General features: G+C 60.9%; 1 protein-coding gene and 1 long non-coding RNA gene across 9 annotated transcripts in view; one reads left to right on the top strand and one right to left on the bottom strand.

Moving 5' to 3' along the window:
* The window catches only part of GSE1 (Gse1 coiled-coil protein), a 390,196-nt gene extending 371,740 nt beyond the window's left edge, over nt 1-18,456 (top strand). For 3 of the 7 annotated variants that reach the window (XM_045439891.1, XM_045439897.1, XM_045439898.1), the window contains 13 exons: nt 247-419; nt 654-854; nt 1,406-1,597; nt 1,966-2,264; nt 2,717-3,041; nt 4,896-5,509; nt 6,589-6,701; nt 6,972-7,242; nt 8,748-8,861; nt 9,733-10,086; nt 11,580-11,855; nt 13,798-13,901; nt 14,630-18,456. In XM_045439891.1, coding sequence (XP_045295847.1) covers nt 247-419; nt 654-854; nt 1,406-1,597; nt 1,966-2,264; nt 2,717-3,041; nt 4,896-5,509; nt 6,589-6,701; nt 6,972-7,242; nt 8,748-8,861; nt 9,733-10,086; nt 11,580-11,855; nt 13,798-13,901; nt 14,630-14,764 — 3,171 coding nt within the window. In that variant the 3' untranslated portion in view covers nt 14,765-18,456. Of the gene's footprint in view, nt 1-243; nt 420-653; nt 855-1,405; nt 1,598-1,965; nt 2,265-2,716; nt 3,042-4,895; nt 5,510-6,588; nt 6,702-6,971; nt 7,243-8,747; nt 8,862-9,732; nt 10,087-11,579; nt 11,856-13,797; nt 13,902-14,629 lie in introns of all 7 variants that reach the window. The other 4 variants (XM_045439896.1, XM_045439890.1, XM_045439892.1 and 1 more) reach the window with 3 other exon arrangements.
* On the bottom strand, nt 12,538-14,719 carry LOC123577722. 2 transcript variants are annotated; one of them, XR_006702046.1, is made up of 2 exons: nt 14,608-14,719; nt 12,538-13,439 (listed from the first exon to the last, which is right to left on the bottom strand). It is a non-coding gene; the product is annotated as an uncharacterized LOC123577722 (long non-coding RNA). The 2 variants fall into 2 exon arrangements; XR_006702047.1 differs by having other exon boundaries at nt 12,538-13,461; nt 14,608-14,710.
* Nucleotides 18,457-18,667: the final 211 nt, after the last annotated feature.

Consider the following 18,667-nt stretch of genomic DNA (forward strand, 5'->3'; position numbering starts at 1 on the left):
TGGGCTCTACCCCCTGAGTCCCGCCTGCTTTCTCCCGGCCCTGGTTTTCCGCCTGCTGATGGGCGCGGCCAGACCTGATGCCCAGGGGAGAGCCCGGCATCACAGCCCGTGCCCTCTCTTCTCACCGTGCCGCCTCCTCCGTGCAGCGCGTTTGGGTAGAGACCCTCCAGGAAGGCGCACCTCAGAGCGGGCGCCGAAACCTGGCCCCGCGCCCCTGCCTGACTCCTGCTCTCTGTCCTCCAGCAGGACGCCGGCTCTCGGGGCGGCGGCGGCGGTCGGGAGCGCCTCATCGTGGAGCCCCCGCTGCCCCAGGAGAAGGCGGGGGGCCCCGCCATCCCCTCCCACCTGCTCAGCACCCCCTACCCTTTCGGCATCTCCCCCAGCTCCGTGGTGCAAGACTCGCGCTTCCCACCGCTCAAGTAAGTGCGGATCGGGGGCTGGGGGTGCAGGGGGTGCGGCGGGCACGTGCGCCTGGGGTCTGGATCCCGGGGGCCCCGGGGCGCCTCCCGGCCATGGGTGGCAAGCCCGTGCCCGCTGCCGAACGGCGAGGGCCACGCAGGCCCCAGGAGCCAGCAGTGGCTGCCTGCCTCTCGTCAGCGGGTTCCCCCGCCCTCCGCCGTCCCTCCCTCATCCACCCGTCTCCGCCCCCGCAGCCTGCAGCGGCCTGTGCACCACGTGGTGCCCCCGAGCACCGTGACCGAGGACTACCTGAGGAGCTTCCGGCCCTACCACACCACCGAGGACCTCCGCATGACCTCCCTGCCTCCCCTGGGCCTGGACCCGGCCGCCGCGGCCGCCGCCTACTATCACCCCAGCTACCTGGCCCCGCACCCCTTCCCCCACCCAGCCTTCAGGTGAGACGCCCCAGTGAGTCCTCCGGGGCCGTCCCCCCACGTGGCCTCACGTCCTGGGGCCGGGCTCTGCGTCTCGAGCAGCCCCCGCACCTTCCGAGCTGGCTGCTGGCCCGTGGCGGGAACCCTCCCCCCTGCCCCCTGTGCCGCCAGTTCCCCTCTTGCTGGCTGTTTCACTGGCGGCCCAGCACACGGCCTCGCTTAGACGAGGGACCCTTGGCCGCGTGACAGAGAAGCCCCAGGGGCAGTGGGCTCCGCGTCTCTGCTCTGTGTAGGGGCTTCCCGAATCCCGACCTGGCGAGTTACGGGGAGCGGGCTGCTGCTCGTGTGGGGCCTCGGACCTCGAGCTGCTGTTGCCCAGCGGCCCTTCGGGCTGGGGCTTTGGGGCTGGCCGCGGCCGTGGCCTCCGTCTGTGGGGCCTTTGTAGGCTCGCGGCCCTCCCGCCCTGTCCCCCGCGCTCACGGCACCACATGTCCCGGGGCGCACCTGCTGACGGGGCCAGGGTTTATTTGCTTGGCCTTTGCTTCTCACTCAGCCCCGTCTTCCCTGCACAGGATGGACGACTCCTACTGCTTGTCAGCCCTGCGGTCCCCCTTCTACCCCATCCCCACGCCCGGCTCCCTGCCCCCGCTGCACCCATCGGCTATGCATCTCCACCTGTCCGGGGTCCGCTACCCCCCCGAGCTCTCCCACTCGTCCCTGGCGGCGCTGCACTCGGAGCGGATGTCCAGCCTCAGTGCCGAGAGGTAAGCCGCGTGCCGGGCTGGGGCGGCCCCCCGCGCTTGCCGCCCCGACGGAGCGGCTGGGCCAGCGCCCGTGTCCGCGGTCTCCTCGCCCGCAAGGTGGGGGCGGGGGCGGGTGCCCGGCGGCTCTGTGGCCCACCGCCCGCCTCCTGGCGCGAGCGCCCGGTGAGGCTTGGGGGGCTGGCGGCGGCACGCGGTCCAGAGCCCTCTGAGTCCCTCGGGGGTTAACGAGAGCGGGGCCCCGTGCACCTGCTCCCGCTGTGCAGGTCGGGCTGCCGGGGTCCCGCTCCTGGGAGTTGTCGCCGGGGGCCCGTGTCCGGTCCCCTCTGGGTCCGCACGGGCCGTCACCAGCTGTTCCCGTTTGCCCGCAGGCTACAGCTGGACGAGGAGCTGAGGCGCGAGCGGGAGCGGGAAGCCGACCGCGAGCGCGAGAAGGAGCGCGAGCGGGAGAAGGAGCGCGAGCGCGAGAAGGAGCTGGAACGGGAGCGGGAGAAGGAGCGCGAGCGGGAGCTGGAGCGCCAGCGGGAGCAGCGGGCCCGCGAGAAGGAGCTGCTGGCGGCCAAGGCGCTGGAGCCGGCCTTCCTGCCCGTGGCCGAGCTGCACGGGCTGCGGAGCCACGCCGCGGAGGAGCGGGCCAAGCCCTCGGAGCAGCTGACCCCCACGCGCCCAGGTACCGCGGCGGGCAGCTGCCGGGCTCACCGCGTGGCTCTCCCCAGGCCACAGCCTCGAGGTGGCTGCTGAGCAGGGCGCGAGTGGGGAAGGGACGCGCCCTGGTAGTAAAGCGCGGCGAAAGCGTTAGGAGGTGGCGGATGAGTTTTGAGGCTTTTCTTTTTTTAACCTACTTTGTTTCGTTGCGAGTACACGCGATCAGACTTTTACAAGGGCTTGTGCACGACGGGCGGGCTCGCGTGACTCTGGAGAATTCGGTCTGCTCTCGTGAGCCGGCGCCTGCCTGCTCAGTCCGGCACCTGGCAGGGCCGCCCGAGAGCAGCGCCCGCCACCGAGTGTCCAGGGGTGGGGCGGGGGGGGGTGTCTTCCTGGAAGGGCGGCAGGAGAGCAGGGGAGGCTCGGGCTGGGCCCGGGGCGCCGCGGTCCTGCCCTGACGGCCTTTCCCCCCCACAGAGAAGCTGAAGGAGGCAGGTCTGCAAGCCCCGAAGCCCGTGCAGCACCCCTTGCACCCGACGCCCGCCCCCCACCACAGCGTGCCCAGCCTCCTCTCCAACCACAGCATCTTTTCGCTGCCGGGCAGCAGCGCGGCCACGGCCCTGCTGATCCAGCGCACCAACGAGGAGGAGAAGTGGCTGGCGCGGCAGCGGAGGCTGCGGCAGGAGAAGGAGGACCGGCAGTCCCAGGTGTCCGAGTTCCGGCAGCAGGTGCTGGAGCAGCACTTGGACATGGGCCGGCCCCCGGCGCCCGCGGAGGCGGAGCACAGGCCCGACAGCGCCAGGTGGGGCCCCCAGGAGGGAAGGGGGGTCCGCACGCTGGCGTTCGCCCGCGGCCTGCCGTTCGCCCGGCTTCCCGGGTGCTTCCGCTCGTCCCTGCTCTGACCCCGCGAGGAGGTTGAGCCTCCGAGCAGGGAAAGGAGGCGCTCGGAGGGGCCTGTTCCCGAGAAACGGCGCCGGCCGGAGCCAGGGCCTTCCCGCAGAGCCCGGCTGTGTCCCTGCAGGGATGGTCGTGGCACTTGGGGGGGGGGGGGGGTGGTGCGTGAGAAGCTCTAATTGACGATTATACCCATTCTTTCCATCTTTCTCTGCTTTCAAGCCCAAGCGTTTTTTAATGAGAATAACGGGGACTGCGTTTAATTTTTATTTCAATAAGAAATCAAGTTCGTTGCTGTTGTAATAATAGCCACTTGCCAGCCCCGGATTCCCCGGGAGGCCGTCCCTGGGTGCCCCAGCTGGGGACGAGTCTTGCCTTGTGAGCTGGGCCCCTTTCTGGGTCGGAGGCTCTTGGAACGTCCGCGTGCTCCTTCCCTCTTTCGCTCGGCTGGGCTGGCGTGACTGGGGGTACGTGGTACCTGGGCCCTCCACCCCGGCTGAGTGTTCCCGCAGCCGACAGCCTGCAGCGAGGGTCCCCTCTGCTTCTCTGAGGCCCCACAGAGGCCAGGTCTCTGAGCCCCCTCACACCCCGGGGCCTGGAGAGCAGCCAGTGCCCCTCGACACCTCCTGATAAAACCTGGGTGTTCCGGCTCCCACGGGGGTCTTCCTCTGCCCGAGGCCCCAGGATCCCAGCCCTGCTGCCGCCGTGAGCCTCCCTCCGCCTCGGGACCTAGCAGGCCTCCTGGCCTCCGTGGTCCCAGCTCGCTCGGCCTTACAGCAGTGTGAACTTGACATCTGATGGGCCCTTGTGTTCTGAGTTAGAAAACCATTCAGTGCTTGGCTCTGGGGCATGAAATATTTATCCCACTGATGGGTTTTCCTTGGCTTGTTTACCTAAGGACACACGGCTTCTCGATCCCTCTTGTCCTCTGCTGATCCCAGGTGCCGTGGCCTTGGGGTTTTCTCCCAGCCTGTGTTTGCGAGTCACGTGGTGGCTGTGGTGAAATGTCCCCCCTCCTTGGCCAGAGCCCCAGGGCCCTGCTAGGACAGTGGCAGAGCGTCTAGCGGGTGGAAGGTCCCTTCCAGGTCCCACCCCGCCTGAGCGTCAGGGGCGCGATGCCCCGGCTGGTGGCTGGGCTCCCTGAAGCCCAGGTGGGTGTGGCTTCTGCCCTGGGGCCCCGTGGGGTTGCCGCCCTTGCTGCTGGGGAGCCCTGGGGTTGAGTGACAGCACAGACCCGTACTAGCTGTGAGGGCCTCCCCCAAAGCCGGCCTCCCCCCCCCCCCCCCCCCACTGGGCTGGGCAGGCACCTGCGGGAGGAGAGTGGCACGTCTGGGGGTGGGTGCCGCTAACAAGACCACGCCCGTGGCGTGGGAACCTTGTCCTCTCCGTGACGGGTCTGCCCGTGGAAAACAAAGACAGGGGCCTCTCCTCACAGAGTTTCGGGAAGCGGCGGAACAGAATAAGCTAGGTCACGGGTGGGACACTGGAAAGGAAGCAGGTCTGGCCTGAGAGCGTCTCTCTGAGGTCAGCAAACAACGTCTAACTTTGAGCCTCTGTGTCCTCTCGGAAGCAGGTCCGCCCGAACCTGCCTTAGCTGTGTGGAGGGCAAGCAGAACCCACAGGCGGTAGCCTGCCCGGTGGCTTGGAAGGGGCTCTCGGGGGAGTTCCCGTTTGGGCCACCCCGAGCCGCCTCTCGCCCCCGGGTGGGCAGCCTGGAGGTGACCGCTGCCACGACTCACGGCCTGCTCCGCTCGCTCCCCAGGCCGGGACCGAACCGTCAGGAGCCGGGCAGCCGAGACCCCCCGCAGCACTTTGGCGGGCCCCCGCCCCTCATCTCGCCCAAGCCCCAGCACCACTCCGTGCCCACGGGCCTCTGGAACCCCGTGTCCCTGATGGACAGCACCCTGGAGACGCGGCGGGCCCCCGAGAGCCACCCCCTGCACAGCCACCCCGCCCCGTTCGAGCCCGGCCGCCAGGCGGCCGTCCCCCTGGTGAAGGTGGAGCGGGTCTACTGCGCGGAGAAGGCCGAGGAGGGGCCCCGGAAGCGAGAGGCCGCCCCCCTGGACAAGTACCAGCCGCCCCCACGGGAGGCGGGAAGCCTGGAGCCCCAGGCCTTCACCCACGGGCCCGCGCCCTTCCTGGCGGAGCTCGAGAAGTCCACGCAGACCCTCCTGGGCCAGCAGCGGGCCCCCCTCTCCCAGCCGGCGCCCTTCGGGGAGCTCCCCGGGCCCCTGAAGCCGGGCTCGCCCTACCGGCCCGCGGCCCCCCGGGGCCCCGACCCCGCCTACATCTACGACGAGTTCCTGCAGCAGCGCCGGAAGCTGGTCAGCAAGCTAGACCTGGAGGAGCGCAGGCGGCGAGAAGCCCAGGAGAAAGGTGGGGTGTCCCCGGGGGCCCTGACCTCCCGGGACCGGGGCGCCCCCCGCCCCGCACCCCCGTTCCCGCCTCCCGCTACTCACGAGACAGGCCGGGGGCCCACCGGCGCTGTGATGGCACAGGCTGTCCCGAAAAAGCCAAGTGGGAGACGGTTCCACAGACAAGCGTTTCCAAAGTGAGGAACCGAGGCTGACGAGACGGTTTTAAATATTAATCGTCCGGCATAACGGGGGAGGAGGCTGTCGGCAGAGCAGGCCTGGGCCCGGCGGGGGCTCCTCACGGGGGTGGGGGTGGGACAGGAGGTCTGGCCCCCTCCTCCTCCCGCAGGGGTCGGGGTTCAGCCAGCGGGCCCGGGGTGAGAGCGGCTGTCCTCCCCCCCCCCCCCACCTGCACACCCTGTCTGCCCAGGAGGCGTCGGCGGCTGCTCCAGAACAATGTCTTTTCTCCTGCTGGAAACCGCCAGTCCTGTTGAACTCAGCCTCTTAGCCAGAAGCTGGGGCCAAGGCCAAGTTTTCCCGGCTTGTTGGGCTAGGCTAGGCTCAGGGCCCAAGAAGTATTTCCCTCTGCCACTTGCCTTGTGAGGGAGGACGAGGGGGTGCCCCGGGGTGCAGGGGTGCTGCTCTCCACATGTGCGTGCCCTGAGTCTGCGGCGGGGACTTGAGTGTGCCTGTCCCCTCCTGAGTAGTGGACCCAGATGGCAGGAGGGACTGGATGTGCATGAGTGGCCTTGGGTTGCCGAGGACACAGCCCCAGGCCTGTGTGACGAATGTCCCTGCAGAGGGATCCGCTCAGGCCGCCTCAGCCTGGTCATTTGGGATCCGAGGGAAGCCTGACGCCTGCCTTCTGCATTTCCCACTGCCCCCCTCCCTCCCCCCCCCGCCTCGAAGTCCTAGGGCTAGGGGTTAATGCACGTTTACGGCTGGGGTAAAAGGAGTCTGGGTCGTGGGGTGTGCAGAGGGGCCGCAGGGCTTGGGCTGAGGGGGTGCGTCTGCACACACGTCCCAGAGACGCCCTGCATGTGTGTCCGCCGGAGCCCTGAGGCTTCCGGCCCGGCTGAACGGGGCCATTCTTGCTGCCAGGGTACTACTACGACCTGGACGACTCGTACGATGAGAGCGATGAGGACGAGGTCAGGGCGCACCTCCGCTGCGTGGCCGAGCAGCCGCCGCTCAAGCTGGACACGTCCTCCGAGGTATCTGGGATCCCGTCCCCGCCGGGCCAGGGGCTGGGCTGCGGGCGCCCCCATCAGTGCCTGCTCCTTGGCCTCGCTCCCACCGTCCCGGTCAGCCCCACACCTGCGGGACCCCTGCGTTCTGACCGGCCCCCACCCCCGCCCCCGGCGAGCCGTCGGCCCCGAGTTCGCCCGCGCGTGGGCTTCAAGGACTCCAGGAGGGCCCCTGGGACGGTGGAAGCAGGCCACGGCCGGGGCTTTCAGACTCCTTTGTTTTCTTTCCCGATCTAGAAGCTAGAGTTTTTGCAACTTTTTGGCTTGACCACCCAACAGCAGAAGGAGGAATTGTTGACCCAGAAGCGGAGGAAGCGGCGGCGGATGCTGAGAGAGAGAAGCCCGTCGCCCCCGACGGTTCAGAACAAGCGGCAGACGCCTTCGCCGAGACTCGCACTGTCCACGCGCTACAGCCCCGACGACATGAACAACAGCCCCAACTTCGAGGAGAAGAAGAAGTTCCTGACGATCTTCAACCTGACTCACGTCAGTGCCGAGAAGAGGAAAGGTAGGACCGGGCGCGGGGCTCGCGGGCGGCCACGAGACTGCGGAGAGGCAGGGGCCGTGGGCCCCCGGGGGATGTCCCGCACCTCGCTCTTGGTGCAATCTGAGAACACGGGGGCCCGGAGCTCTCTCGGTTCCCTCCAGCGCCAGGGGGGCAACCGCTCGGCTCTCATGCGCCTGCCCCGGGGTCTGTCCCGCATCTAACTTCTCTCCATCCCAGACGCAGATTGCCCTGGTCAAAGCGCGTTTGCTCTTGTCGCGTCCCGGGTGGAACGGAAGGCTTGGGGGTGGGGGGGGGTTCTGTATGTAAAAGTCGCTGCGAGCTGGACTTGCAGTCAAGCCACTCTTGTCACTTGTCAGACCTCCTGGCACCTGGGACGGCAGGCGGGGCAACCCCCCAGCCCCGGGTGCAGGGGGAGGTGCGCCTGCCTGCGCAGTGGGCGTTTCTGCTTGGCGGGTGCCCACGGGAGGCTTCTTGTTCCGGCCACAGTGGGCTCGGGGCTGTCTGTGCCGCCCGGCAGAAGCAGCACACGCTGCCTTCAGACAGTCTGCCCTGGAAGACGCTTCCAGATCCTTCCGGCCACCCATCCGTGTGGGGGCCGACTCTTTGGGCCAGAACGTAGTGCAGAAGAGGGGTGGGGTCTGAACACTTTCTCGTATCCCTTTCCTCGGTCTGCCCCACACGCTCGCTTACTTAGCTCCAGGATGTGGGTTCAGCTGAGAACCCGGCCTGTCTGGGGAGCTCATCGGCACGCTTCCAAGCCCTCCTCGCTGACCCCAGGTGGTCACTTCTCTCTGGAAAGAAGTCGGAAGGAAAGCGGACCTGCTTCCCGGTGCACGTAGTTGGCGTGCGGCGATTTCCTTTTCGTTCTTAACCAGTAAACTGGGCGTCTTGCTTTCTCTTAAAGAGACAGTGACATGGTGGGCACCAGGACCAGTCCCTGGGAACAGCCACAGTTCTGTTTGTAAAAGAGCATCTTTTTGCCTGACCTGAGTCCTAGAGGGAGCCACCGGTGATGCAGCCACTTCGTCGGACAAATGCCCCTGCAACAAAAGCTCGCAGTGGCAGACATCACAGGCTCTGGTTCCGTCTCAGTAGATGGCAAGCGTCCTGGGCCGCGGAGGACGCGCCCCGAAGCAGCCTGTACTTCCGGGGTGCTGGGTGGATCTTCGGGGTGGTTCTTCTGTGTTGGGAATTTTTTTTTTTGTCTCTTAAGTAAGAACACATCCTTGGAAGTCCTCTCAGAAGGTCATAGGAACCCGTTATTTTGCTGTTACACAGCGATCTTTGGAATGCATCTCTAACGCTCTGCAGAAGCTGAGCGGAATCTGGGCTCACCCTAAACCGAAGGCTTCTTTCCTTAAACACAGCCTGTCCCTTGGTGCTTGCTTTGCTCCTGGTTTAGCGAACCTGCAGCTGCCGGGCACGGCCTGGGCTGGACGCCTGCTCCCCTCTCCTCTCGGAGGTGCTACGACCGTGGTGTTAATCTCGGGCTGCTTTTCTCATAGACAAAGAGAAACTTGTTGAAATGCTCCATGCCATGAAGCAGAAGGCACTGTCCGTGGTGGTGGCGGACCCGCTCAGGAACTCTCCGAGGGACAGTCCTGCTATCTCCCTGAGCGGTAAGGCCCAGGGCGGGAAGGACAGCCCCTTCCGCCCCCGCCTGGGACTGTCCCACGGGCTGCCCGAGGTCAGAGGCGGCCGCTCAGGGTCTCTTCTTCATCACGAATCTTTTCCTCCTGGAAAGGGTGTCTCTCGGTCTCTCTCGTTCCCTCCCTCTCGCTCGCTCGCTCTCGCACAAGCTTCCTGCGCCATCGGGAAGGCTGTTCTCTGGACGGAGCAGGAGAGCGGGAAGTCAGAGCTGGGAGCCCAGGGGGCGGGTCCCGGCTTCCGCAGGGCTGTGTGGCGGGGCTGTGTGCGGCGGTTCGGGGCAGGCCACGGCCGTCACCGCCAGGGCCTCGGGAGCCCCAGGCCCCGTGTTTCAGCACCTGCTGCTTCAGCCCTGCTGCGGCCCTGCGTTCGCGCTGCTCTTGAGCTTCTCTGTCTTGCTTGTTCTGCCCTCAGGCCTCTCCGACACCTGCTTTCACTCCTCTCTCTCTCTCTCTCTCTCTCTCTCTCTCTCTCTCTCTCTCTCTCATGCTGTGCTGCTGAGTGGAGCAGGAAATCTTTTTGGTCCGGCCCTGCTCTCAAATCCTAACGTGGTCTTTCTTGTCGGGTTGGGCCTCGTGACTTCTACCTCTTGGTAGCCACTTGCTTCTTCCTTCAGATTCTCTCTCTTCCCAGATGCCTTCCTGGGGTGCCTCTCAAGGACGGACTTGCCGCTGAACACAGCCCCACCTTCCAACCGCGTGCGCTCACGAGGACGTTTCATTACACGGTCCCCCGGGTCTCTGTCCTTTGTGCTAGGTCTTTCTTAAACGTAAGCTCTGGAGGTCAGGGTCGGCCTGTTGGCTTGGCGCTCTTAACATCTCCCTCGCTTTCTGTCTCTAAAAGAACCAGCCACGCAGCCAACCTCTCTGGATGCGGAGAAGCCTGTGGGTGTCGCTGCTTCCCTGGCTGATGTCCCAAAGGCCACGGAGCCTGGGAGACTGGAGCAGCTGCGGCCCCAGGAGCCTGCTCCTGCCGGCGGCGAGAAGGCCAGGCTGAGCGAGGCCCCCGGGGGCAAGAAGGGCGTGAGCATGCTCCATTACATCCGGGGCCCCGCGCCCAAGGACATTCCCGTGCCGCTGTCCCACAGCATCAACGGGAAGAGCAAGCCGTGGGAGCCCTTCATGGCGGAGGAGTTTGCACATCAGTTCCACGAGTCTGTGCTGCAGTCCACCCAGAAGGCCCTGCAGAAGCACAAAGGTAACGAGGCGGCCCGGCCCGGCCCTGCTTCCGTGTCACTGCGGCAGCTGGGGCTCGCCCCTTAAGCTCGTCGCGCACGGGGCCCCTGCGGCGGGGCCGAGAATTCTCTGGTGCCGGCGGGAGCCCGGGTGATGCTGGTGTCCCCGGTCTACCGACCGCCCTCCAGGAAAAGTTAGCAAGTGACGCCGTCTGAGTTGAGTTAGAGGCACTTCCTTTCAACTAGGCCGGGTGAGGGGCCTCCCCCGCACGGATAGGATCCGGTCCTTCTGTAGCTCGGTGACTTTGCACCATTGCCTCCCAGACTCGCCTGGGAATCTCCCCGCCCTTTGATGACTAGACCCAGCAGGTGTTTGCTCCAGCGACCCCAGAGAGCGTTTTGTAACACCTGAGCCCCCTCCGTTCACTGCCCTCAGACGATTTGGTGGGAGAACAGGGGTCCCGACCGCTGGTTCTCACGGAGTCAGAGGTTGAAACTGATTAGGAAAGAATCCCCGGGGATTAAAGGACTCTGGACTTTAAGAGAAACTTGCGTGTGCCCCAACAGCCAGAAAAAATAACGGGGTTATTAGGCCCAAGCATGTCTGTCCCTGCCAGCCCTGGGAGCTGGGTAGAGGACGTGTCTGTGGACTCAGGTCGGGTGCCGGGTCGGCACCAGCCAAGTTACCGCTGGCATCGGTGATGCCAGGATACCCAAAGGCAAAGGATGGCCGTTTTCGCAGTGAGAATCGGGAGTGCTTCACTGGATGCGTGTCATGAATTTGCTGCGAAGAATTCTCCTTTGCAAGGAGAGTGTGTTTGGACGAGCTGGCTCGGGGAAAGGCCCCGTGCCCTTCCCAGACACACCTCACAGAGGCTTTCCTGGGGCCCTAGGACCCACGTTTCCTGCCTTGTTTTACACCGGCCCTTTTCTTGACGTGTAACGTGCAGCTGTTTCCTCAGGAGTTTGTTTTTTAAGTTGATTTTGAGAGCAGAGCAGGGCACGTGCTTTGAGCGGGTGAGGGGCAGAGAGAGAGTCCTGAGCAGCGCAGAGCCCAGTGTGAGGCCCGGTCTCAGACGGCGAGCCGAAGTCCAGTCACTTACCCGACCGAGCCACCCAGGTGCCCCATTTCCTCGGACAAGTCCACCGAGCGCGTCCCAGAGGCCCGCAGAGGCTGCTGTCTACACTGGAGGCGGTGTGCCCGCGTTAGAACACGCCCCGCCGGGCCGTGGTTCGAGGCAGCACACGCCTCCTGTAAACGGGTCCCAATAGCAGCTGACGCTGGATGTGACTGGGGGGGACTGCGGGACCCCGGGGCGGGCTGCACACCTACGTCAGGCCCCATTTCCTGGCACAGGACACTGACACTTGGGGCTTGGTGTGGCAGAGCTCACACCCTCGTTGGGACTCAGTGCAGGGCTGTCGCGGTCTCTGTGGCTCTGCGACCTTGCCGTGGAGCGCCATCTTTGATCTCTGAAGGACGAGGGCCTGTGACCTGCCCGTTCTCCCCCCGCAGGGAACGTGGCCGTGCTGTCTGCGGAGCAGAACCACAAAATGGACACGTCCATCCACTACAACATTCCCGAGCTGCAGTCGTCCAGCCGGCTCCCCGTGCCCCCGCACAACGGGCAGCAGGAGGCCCCCGCCGGGAGGAAGGGCCCCCTCACGCAGGAAATGGACCAGGCCTCGGAGGACGACGACGAAGACGGGGAGGAGGACGACGACGAGCCCCCCAGGCGCAAGTGGCAAGGGATTGAGGCCATTTTTGAAGCTTATCAGGAACACCTAGAAGGTATGGGCGTGGGCGCAGGGCCGCGGGGAGGTGACAGAATGCTTACTGGACCGCCCCGTCCCTGTGGGACCTCACTGCTCGCCCGGGGGACGGTTTGTGTGTGGTGACCCTGGCGCTCGGGGACCGTCCTCAGCCACTCTGCCTGTTTCAAGAACTGTTGTCAGGCTTCTGCAGGCGCCCCAGCTTCCAGACATGAGGCCCCTGTCACTGGAGAAGTTTAAGTACCGCTTGTCCCCACCCAGCGTGACGGCCCACACGTGGGCTGTGCTTTCTGTGCTGTCTGCCGCCATACGTATAAATATCCCATCGGCCCTGACTGTGGCCGCACACACGGGGCCTGTAAACAGGAGGTGTGTTAACTCAGCCGAGTGCCTCAAGGCTGCTGGCGGTTCCCCCACAGGCTCGTCGCCCTCGTGGGGCAGCGGGTGGGGTCAAGAGGCTTGGGCGCTATCCTTGTGCTTCTGGCACACTGCCTCCTTTCCCTGCCCCTCGGTTTCCTCAAGAGGACTCCCATGACCTCCAAGGCTGCAGTGCTGCGGCTCCCCCGTGCTCCCCCCTCCTGGCTGGATCGGAGTTGGGGAGCACCAGTCCTGGCCGGCAGAGTTCGGTATCCAGAGCCAGCGTAGAGCGTTTTTTATTGTGACGGAGCCAAGCGTGTCCAGCTTCTCTGGGTTTGGTTTTTGGTGCCTTGTTTGGGAATCCCTCTCTGCCCCAAGGATGTGATGATTCTGTCCATTTTCTTAAATTCACGTTTCGCATTTCTTATGCCTAGAATTCATTTGACTTCACCGTTCCCACCGGGGCAACCCCTTTTCCTGGCGGGTTTAGGCATCCTCCTGGCTGCTCCCCGTGGGCCCCCTGCTCTCGGCTGTCCGCAGGCACTCACCTCTCGGACAGCCCCCCTGTTCTTGGCCCTTGGGCTTCTCCCAGGGATTTCAAGGTCGCCGCCTTGTTTGCGCCACCCAGAAAATCCCTATGCAAATTTTCAGTTGTGTTGAATTTACAGATTTGGGGAGAATGGATCTTTTTGATGATGATGTTATTCCGTGAATCTGGCATTAAATTGCATTAAGTAACTTTTGCTGGCTTTTTGCCATGAGCGGGGCCTTTTTTATTAGACTTATTTAGGTACCTGGTGCGTTTTTCAGTTTTTGTTGTCCCTTATTCCTTAGGTAGTCCTAGCTGGTCAGACCTTCTGTGATAGTTTAGTTCTCTCCTTGAGCGCTGGGCTCTTGAACAGAGAGTGGCAGTGACAGAGAGCCGCTTCTCTGGTTTATGCACCTTGGGGACAAAATAGAGGTCCTCATTCCTGCCGAGTTGGCCGCAGAGGACTTGTCAGAGTTCGTGTTTCCGGTGGAGGGTTCAGCTTTCGTGTTTCCTGATGTTGCTTGTTCAGGGCTGCCTTCGTTAGCGCTTTTCCCAACTTCAGTCTGGGTTCTGAGGGGGCAGGAGGCTGCTTGTAGTGCCCCTCCTTGCGCCGTCCCTTCTGTAGGCTGCCCGCTTGCTCTCCCGGGTCTCCATTCTCAAAACGCTTCATAGAAAAGCAGGGACTTGTCCTTGACCCTTGCAAGTGTGAAGCCACTCCTGTGAAAAGCAGGCCCAGTATCTTGTGGCAAGGCAGAGATTTTACTAATTAGAATTCTATTTTCGGTTTCTAAGTTTACTCTGGCCTTGTAGCAGCTTATTACAAGCTCTCAGACCTCTCACTGTACCCTTCCTTTTGAAAAACTTTTTGCAACCACCACTTTCCCCTTAAGGAGTTCCTAGTAGTCTTTTGGCTACTTTTGGCTGGGTTTCCCTGTGCCCGTCAGAGGGCGGGGAGCAGTGTGGCCCTGAGGAGAGCACCGCAAGAAGGGTGACCCCGGCCAGGCCTGTGGCCCCTACACACACACACACACACACACACACACACACAGCAGCTCGACGCGGCTTGTCTTTTCAGAGCAAAATCTGGAGCGGCAGGTGTTGCAGACGCAGTGCAGGCGGCTGGAGGCACAGCATTATAGCCTCAGCCTCACAGCCGAGCAGCTCTCTCACAGCATGGCGGTGAGTGCCACCGGGGAAGAGGGGCCGGGCAGGTACCTAAGACACAGCCAGCTTCGTTGAACCTAAGCTTGCGTCTGTCCCCCATACAGACAAGTTTTGAGGGGTGGGAATACTGCTCCTAGGAGGCTAACAGGTGTAGTCTTGGGCGGGGAGTTCAGGAGCCCGAGGGTTCCCCGAGATTGAGCTAAGGAGAATACCCTGTTCACTTACAGGGTATTGGTTCTGGAAGGGAGAAGAGGCTATTTGCATATCCCTTTGGGGGAGGTGTTACCCGTATGTCTCCCCCTACGGTGACTGGCTGAGGGGGATGGAAGACGATATTACAGGGGGAGCAGAGCTCTCGCACCCCAGCCCCCTTCCTCCTGCAGCCGATGACGTGAGCAACTCCCCGGCATCCTCCCGGCACGTGGGGACATGGGGTGCAGCTCTTGGCCGGTCCTGAGCAGCCACAGTTGTGTAGTATCAGCTAATTTTTAAAATCTAAGGGTTGGTGTTGAGCCAGCAACAGACCCTGGTTTTAGGAGACGGACCAGATACTGGGAGAACCCAAGGCTTCGGTCACGGTTTGAATTGGTTCTTCCAGAGCCCACCGCCCGAATGCTGAGCTGGGAAGGGGAAGTTTCCAGACTAGAGGTTGGCCTTTCCCCCCCGCCCCGGTGCATTCGTGCATCACACACACTTCCTTACCGTGAGATGAGTGTTTTACCTGAATCAATCTCTCTCTCCAGGAGTTGAGGAGCCAGAAACAGAAGATTGTTTCCGAGAGGGAGCGACTCCAGGCAGAACTCGATCACTTAAGGAAGTGCCTTGTGTTGCCTGCAATGCACTGGCCTAGAGGTTACTTTAAGGGATATCCTAGGTGACGGTTTCCCTTGTGCTAGGCCGAACCTATAGTATAGAAATATTATCTATTTTATTACCTTGAATATTTAATATTTTTCACTGGGAGGTTTGAAGCTTAAAATTTAAAAAAAAGAAAAAAAAAAAAGAAAAAAAAAGAGAATGTGCCATGCATGAAGCAACGGACTCCAGGCCCCAGAAGAACGAACCTGCCTTGACTTCAATGCAAGGAATCACCTTTGTCATTCAGCGAGCAACCGACTAGGACGCCCATCGTTCTTTTTGTTTGGTCTTTTCTTTTCTTTTGAAAGGTGGTTTTCTTCTTCCCCCACGCCATTATTTTCTAGTCTGAAAGTGAAGGCTCCCTTACCAACACTAAAACCGTATCATTGAGGGCCCCTGGGTGCGGAAGAACGGATCAGACCGACTGTGTTGGGTTTCTGGTGTGGCCACGCGGCTCCCCGCCTCCTCGAGCCCCCCGTCCCCTTCCGCCCCGGCGCGGGGTCGGCCTCGCTCCTCCCCAGGACGGAGACCGGCTTCGGCAGAAGGAAGGTGGGGTGCATTTTCCTGGCAAAGGGCTTATTTGTTTGTTACTTTTCTGCAAAATTTTCTCCGAAGCAACAGGTCCTAGGAGCCCACAAAGCACCAATACCGAAGCCTCACCCACAGGCTTTTCCCCGGAAAAGCTCTTATCTAAAGTGCATCACCCAACTGAAGGTACCTTTTTACTACTCCGTGGGGGAAAATGTACAGAGCTCTATGTATACATACGTTCACACCCACGAAATTGTTACTGCGGTGGGTTGTGTTTTCATACAAACGTAAATTTTGAGAGAAAAGTCAAAGGTGCTTCAGCCTTGTACTGTGTATATATATTAAAAAAAAAAACAAAGTTTTGTATGTTTTTATTACTTTAATTATTGTTATAAAAAGCCTGCCATTTTTAAATATGTGGTTTGGGGGATTTTTGTTTGTTTGTTTTCCTGTTTGGGGGTTCTGTTTGTTTTTTTGCTTTTGTTTTCCTGGGCAAAAAAACTTGCTTTTAGTGTTTGTACTGCTGCTGGTCAGGACATTAAACTATTGAAGTGTTTTTAACAATTAAAGAAGAAGAAAAGTCAAACAGCTTACCACTGGCGCCTATGCGATCACTTCGTTTTTGAGTTGCACCAGAAAGTGACGTAGAAAGCCAGGTGTTGTTCCTTCTTACCTCCTCCTGTCCCCTCCCCCTGGCTCTGGGGCGCAGACAGAACCAGTTGCTACTGTGGAGGGGCTCGGCCCCCGGCGGGCAGAGGCCGCCCGGTGCACCCGAGCGCGCCCGCGGCTCCGCCGAAAGAACCTGTCAGGAAGGGAGCGAGTTCTGTGATAGGATTCTAAGGTGTCTTACAGCAGTCTGAGAACAGGTGCAAAGTAGAAACTTTAGAAGCTTTATTTAGATGCAAAGCTTTGTAAAAGCCTAAAAGTAGGTAAACCATGTCTGAGCTGAACTTCCCCTCCTTTCGAACTTACTGTCCTGAGCACAGGAGCGGCTAGAAACCGGGGAAGCCATCTCTCTTCGCGCAAAGCAGTATTTCCTTCTCGGCCCCGTTCCAGCTCATCCAGGCAGGGTCTCCTCTCGCCCGAACGGGCCCAGACCCGAGGCCCAAGCAGCCAGGGGCGGGTCCGTCGGGGGTGGGGGTGGAGGCGAGAACCTTGCTGGCCGCGGTCCCTTTCACCCTGGGTCAGGGACAGGCTGGCCGACCTTCAGGAAGGCTACTCACTGGGCTCAGTGGCCGCGCCCTCGGCACCAGACCTTAGCTGTGCAGAACAGCTTGCTGGCAGATGGCATTGTGTTGCTTTATCTGTTCCCACACAGTTTGCTTTGTATGTCTGCCAAGAATCTTCTAGTTATTAGCAAACTCAGACAAAAAGTGCCGCCAGTATTATCAGCAGTCAACAAGCGCCTTCCTCTCCACAAAAACGACTCGAGAACGCAGGCCTGTGCTGCGGGCCTCCCCTCCCCTGCAGAGACACTGGGAGCCCAACTCGTTCCACAGGTGGGGATAGGTGTTGAGAGGGGGCTCGGCTGCGAGCAGTCAGGGGACGAGGTGACCGAATTTCTCCCGAGTCGGCTGGCTCGTTCCGGTCTGAAAGAGCAAGCTCAAGGGCTCCACCTCAGCACCCCACTCCCCGCCCTCCCCCGGCCCCGGAAAAGGGCCGGACGCCCCTGCTAAGCAGCTTGGGGAGGGCTCGAGGAAACCGCCCCGCCCCTCGCCATCCGAGGGGAGCCCCCTGTTGGGGTGCTGTTACAGGTCGAGGGCCACGCCCATAGGGGGGCGGTCACCACCCAGGGGTGGAAGCCGTGGGTGCAGCTAGAAGGGCTCCGCTCCCTGCCGCTGGAGACTAACCGCCTCCCCTGCCTTCCAGCCTCGGTCCCTCCTCCTCCCCGCACTCCCACCTCAGTAGAAAGACAATCAGAATACAGACCAGTAAGGCAGCACGAAGAAACTAAGGAAGGGAAGAAAGCAGAGGTGCACCACGAGGACCTGGCTTTCCCGTCCGGTGGCTAGTTTTCGTTTTCAGAGGGTTTGGAAACAACAGCACCACCTCTCTTCAGTTTGGGCTTAAAAATGGACAAACGCGTGATCCTTGTCCGCTATTTCACGTTGAGTTTAAAAGACAGAGTTGAGAAGTACGCCAGATCTGCTCTAGAGCTCATGACGTAACCCGGGTCAGTATTTTCGTGGAGACCCCCGTCTTGCACGACCGTGTGTCTTCCTGCCGCCCCTGCGACACTTGGCTGCCGTCCGTCCTCAAGGGGACTGCACTCCGCTTGTGAGGGTCCTCTTCCAAAGTGGGGTCCTGGGGTTCTGCATTTAATCCCATCCTTAGAAACGAACCGGGAGCCCCCGAACTTGGCGCTTACGACCTGATCCTTTGAAAATGTTGTTTCCTCTAATTAGAGCCAAAGGGACATAAAATCATGACCTCCGTCCATGATCTCAGATAAGTGACCAAGATAGGACTTAACAGGATTTTTTTTTTTTTCCTACAGAATATAGGCTAAACACTTCATTGGCATTCACATTCTAATAGATTACATCCTTAAGGAAATTCCAAGAATACTTAGAGGAGCCGGCACTCTCGGCAGCGGAGGATCCTAGTACAAGAAGGCCTGTACGTGGAATGGGTTTTACTCCAGTAGCTCGATTAGGCTGCCAAATCTCAAAAATCAGGCGCCCCCTTTCCCCTCTGAGCGGTCTTCAAAGTAGAAAATTCCAGGGATCCACCACAAGATGGAGATGGTCGGCACAAGCCAATTCTGTAACTCTTAGCTGTGTATTAGCCACTTAGCAGCGGAAATATCCCGCACCCCACGGAAACCAGTACCTGACTTCTCCCGTCTTACAGTAGCCAGTCCCAACTTTTTGATCCAGCACTTAACTTAGACTCCTTCATTCTGCCTTGACCTGAGGAAGGCCACGCTGATTGGTTGTGTTACTTTGTATGTGCCCTGTGCTCACTTGCTAGAACAGTAAAACCAGTACATGGGAGGGAGGAGGAATGCCTCGGTCACTCTGGGGGCAGTTTAGATGCTGTGAAATTAAACCTGTTCTAAGTGTACTTGTTTGAATTAATTGTATTGTAATATTATTTGTTGAATGTAGTAATTAGGTATTTATGAATATATTGCTGTAATTTCTGACAACATCCAAAAAAATAAAATCTTCCTAAATCATGTTAAGAGGCAAATCTTTTGTATGTCCTAATAGGGCCAAAAAAAAAAAAAAAAAAAAACCCAGCAGCCCAGCCGTCTAGCTTTAGAGGTAAAATGTGAAGACAGGTTTTAAAAGAAAGGTATTAAGGGGTGAGGTCTGAGCTCTACAGGACTCCTGGCTCTCCCCAGTACCGTGCGGGTTCATTCCAGAAGAGTCCCCAGATGAAAAGGC

The sequence above is a fragment of the Leopardus geoffroyi genome, chromosome E2 (genome assembly GCF_018350155.1).
Source record: "Leopardus geoffroyi isolate Oge1 chromosome E2, O.geoffroyi_Oge1_pat1.0, whole genome shotgun sequence".
Classification (NCBI taxonomy): domain Eukaryota; kingdom Metazoa; phylum Chordata; class Mammalia; order Carnivora; family Felidae; genus Leopardus; species Leopardus geoffroyi.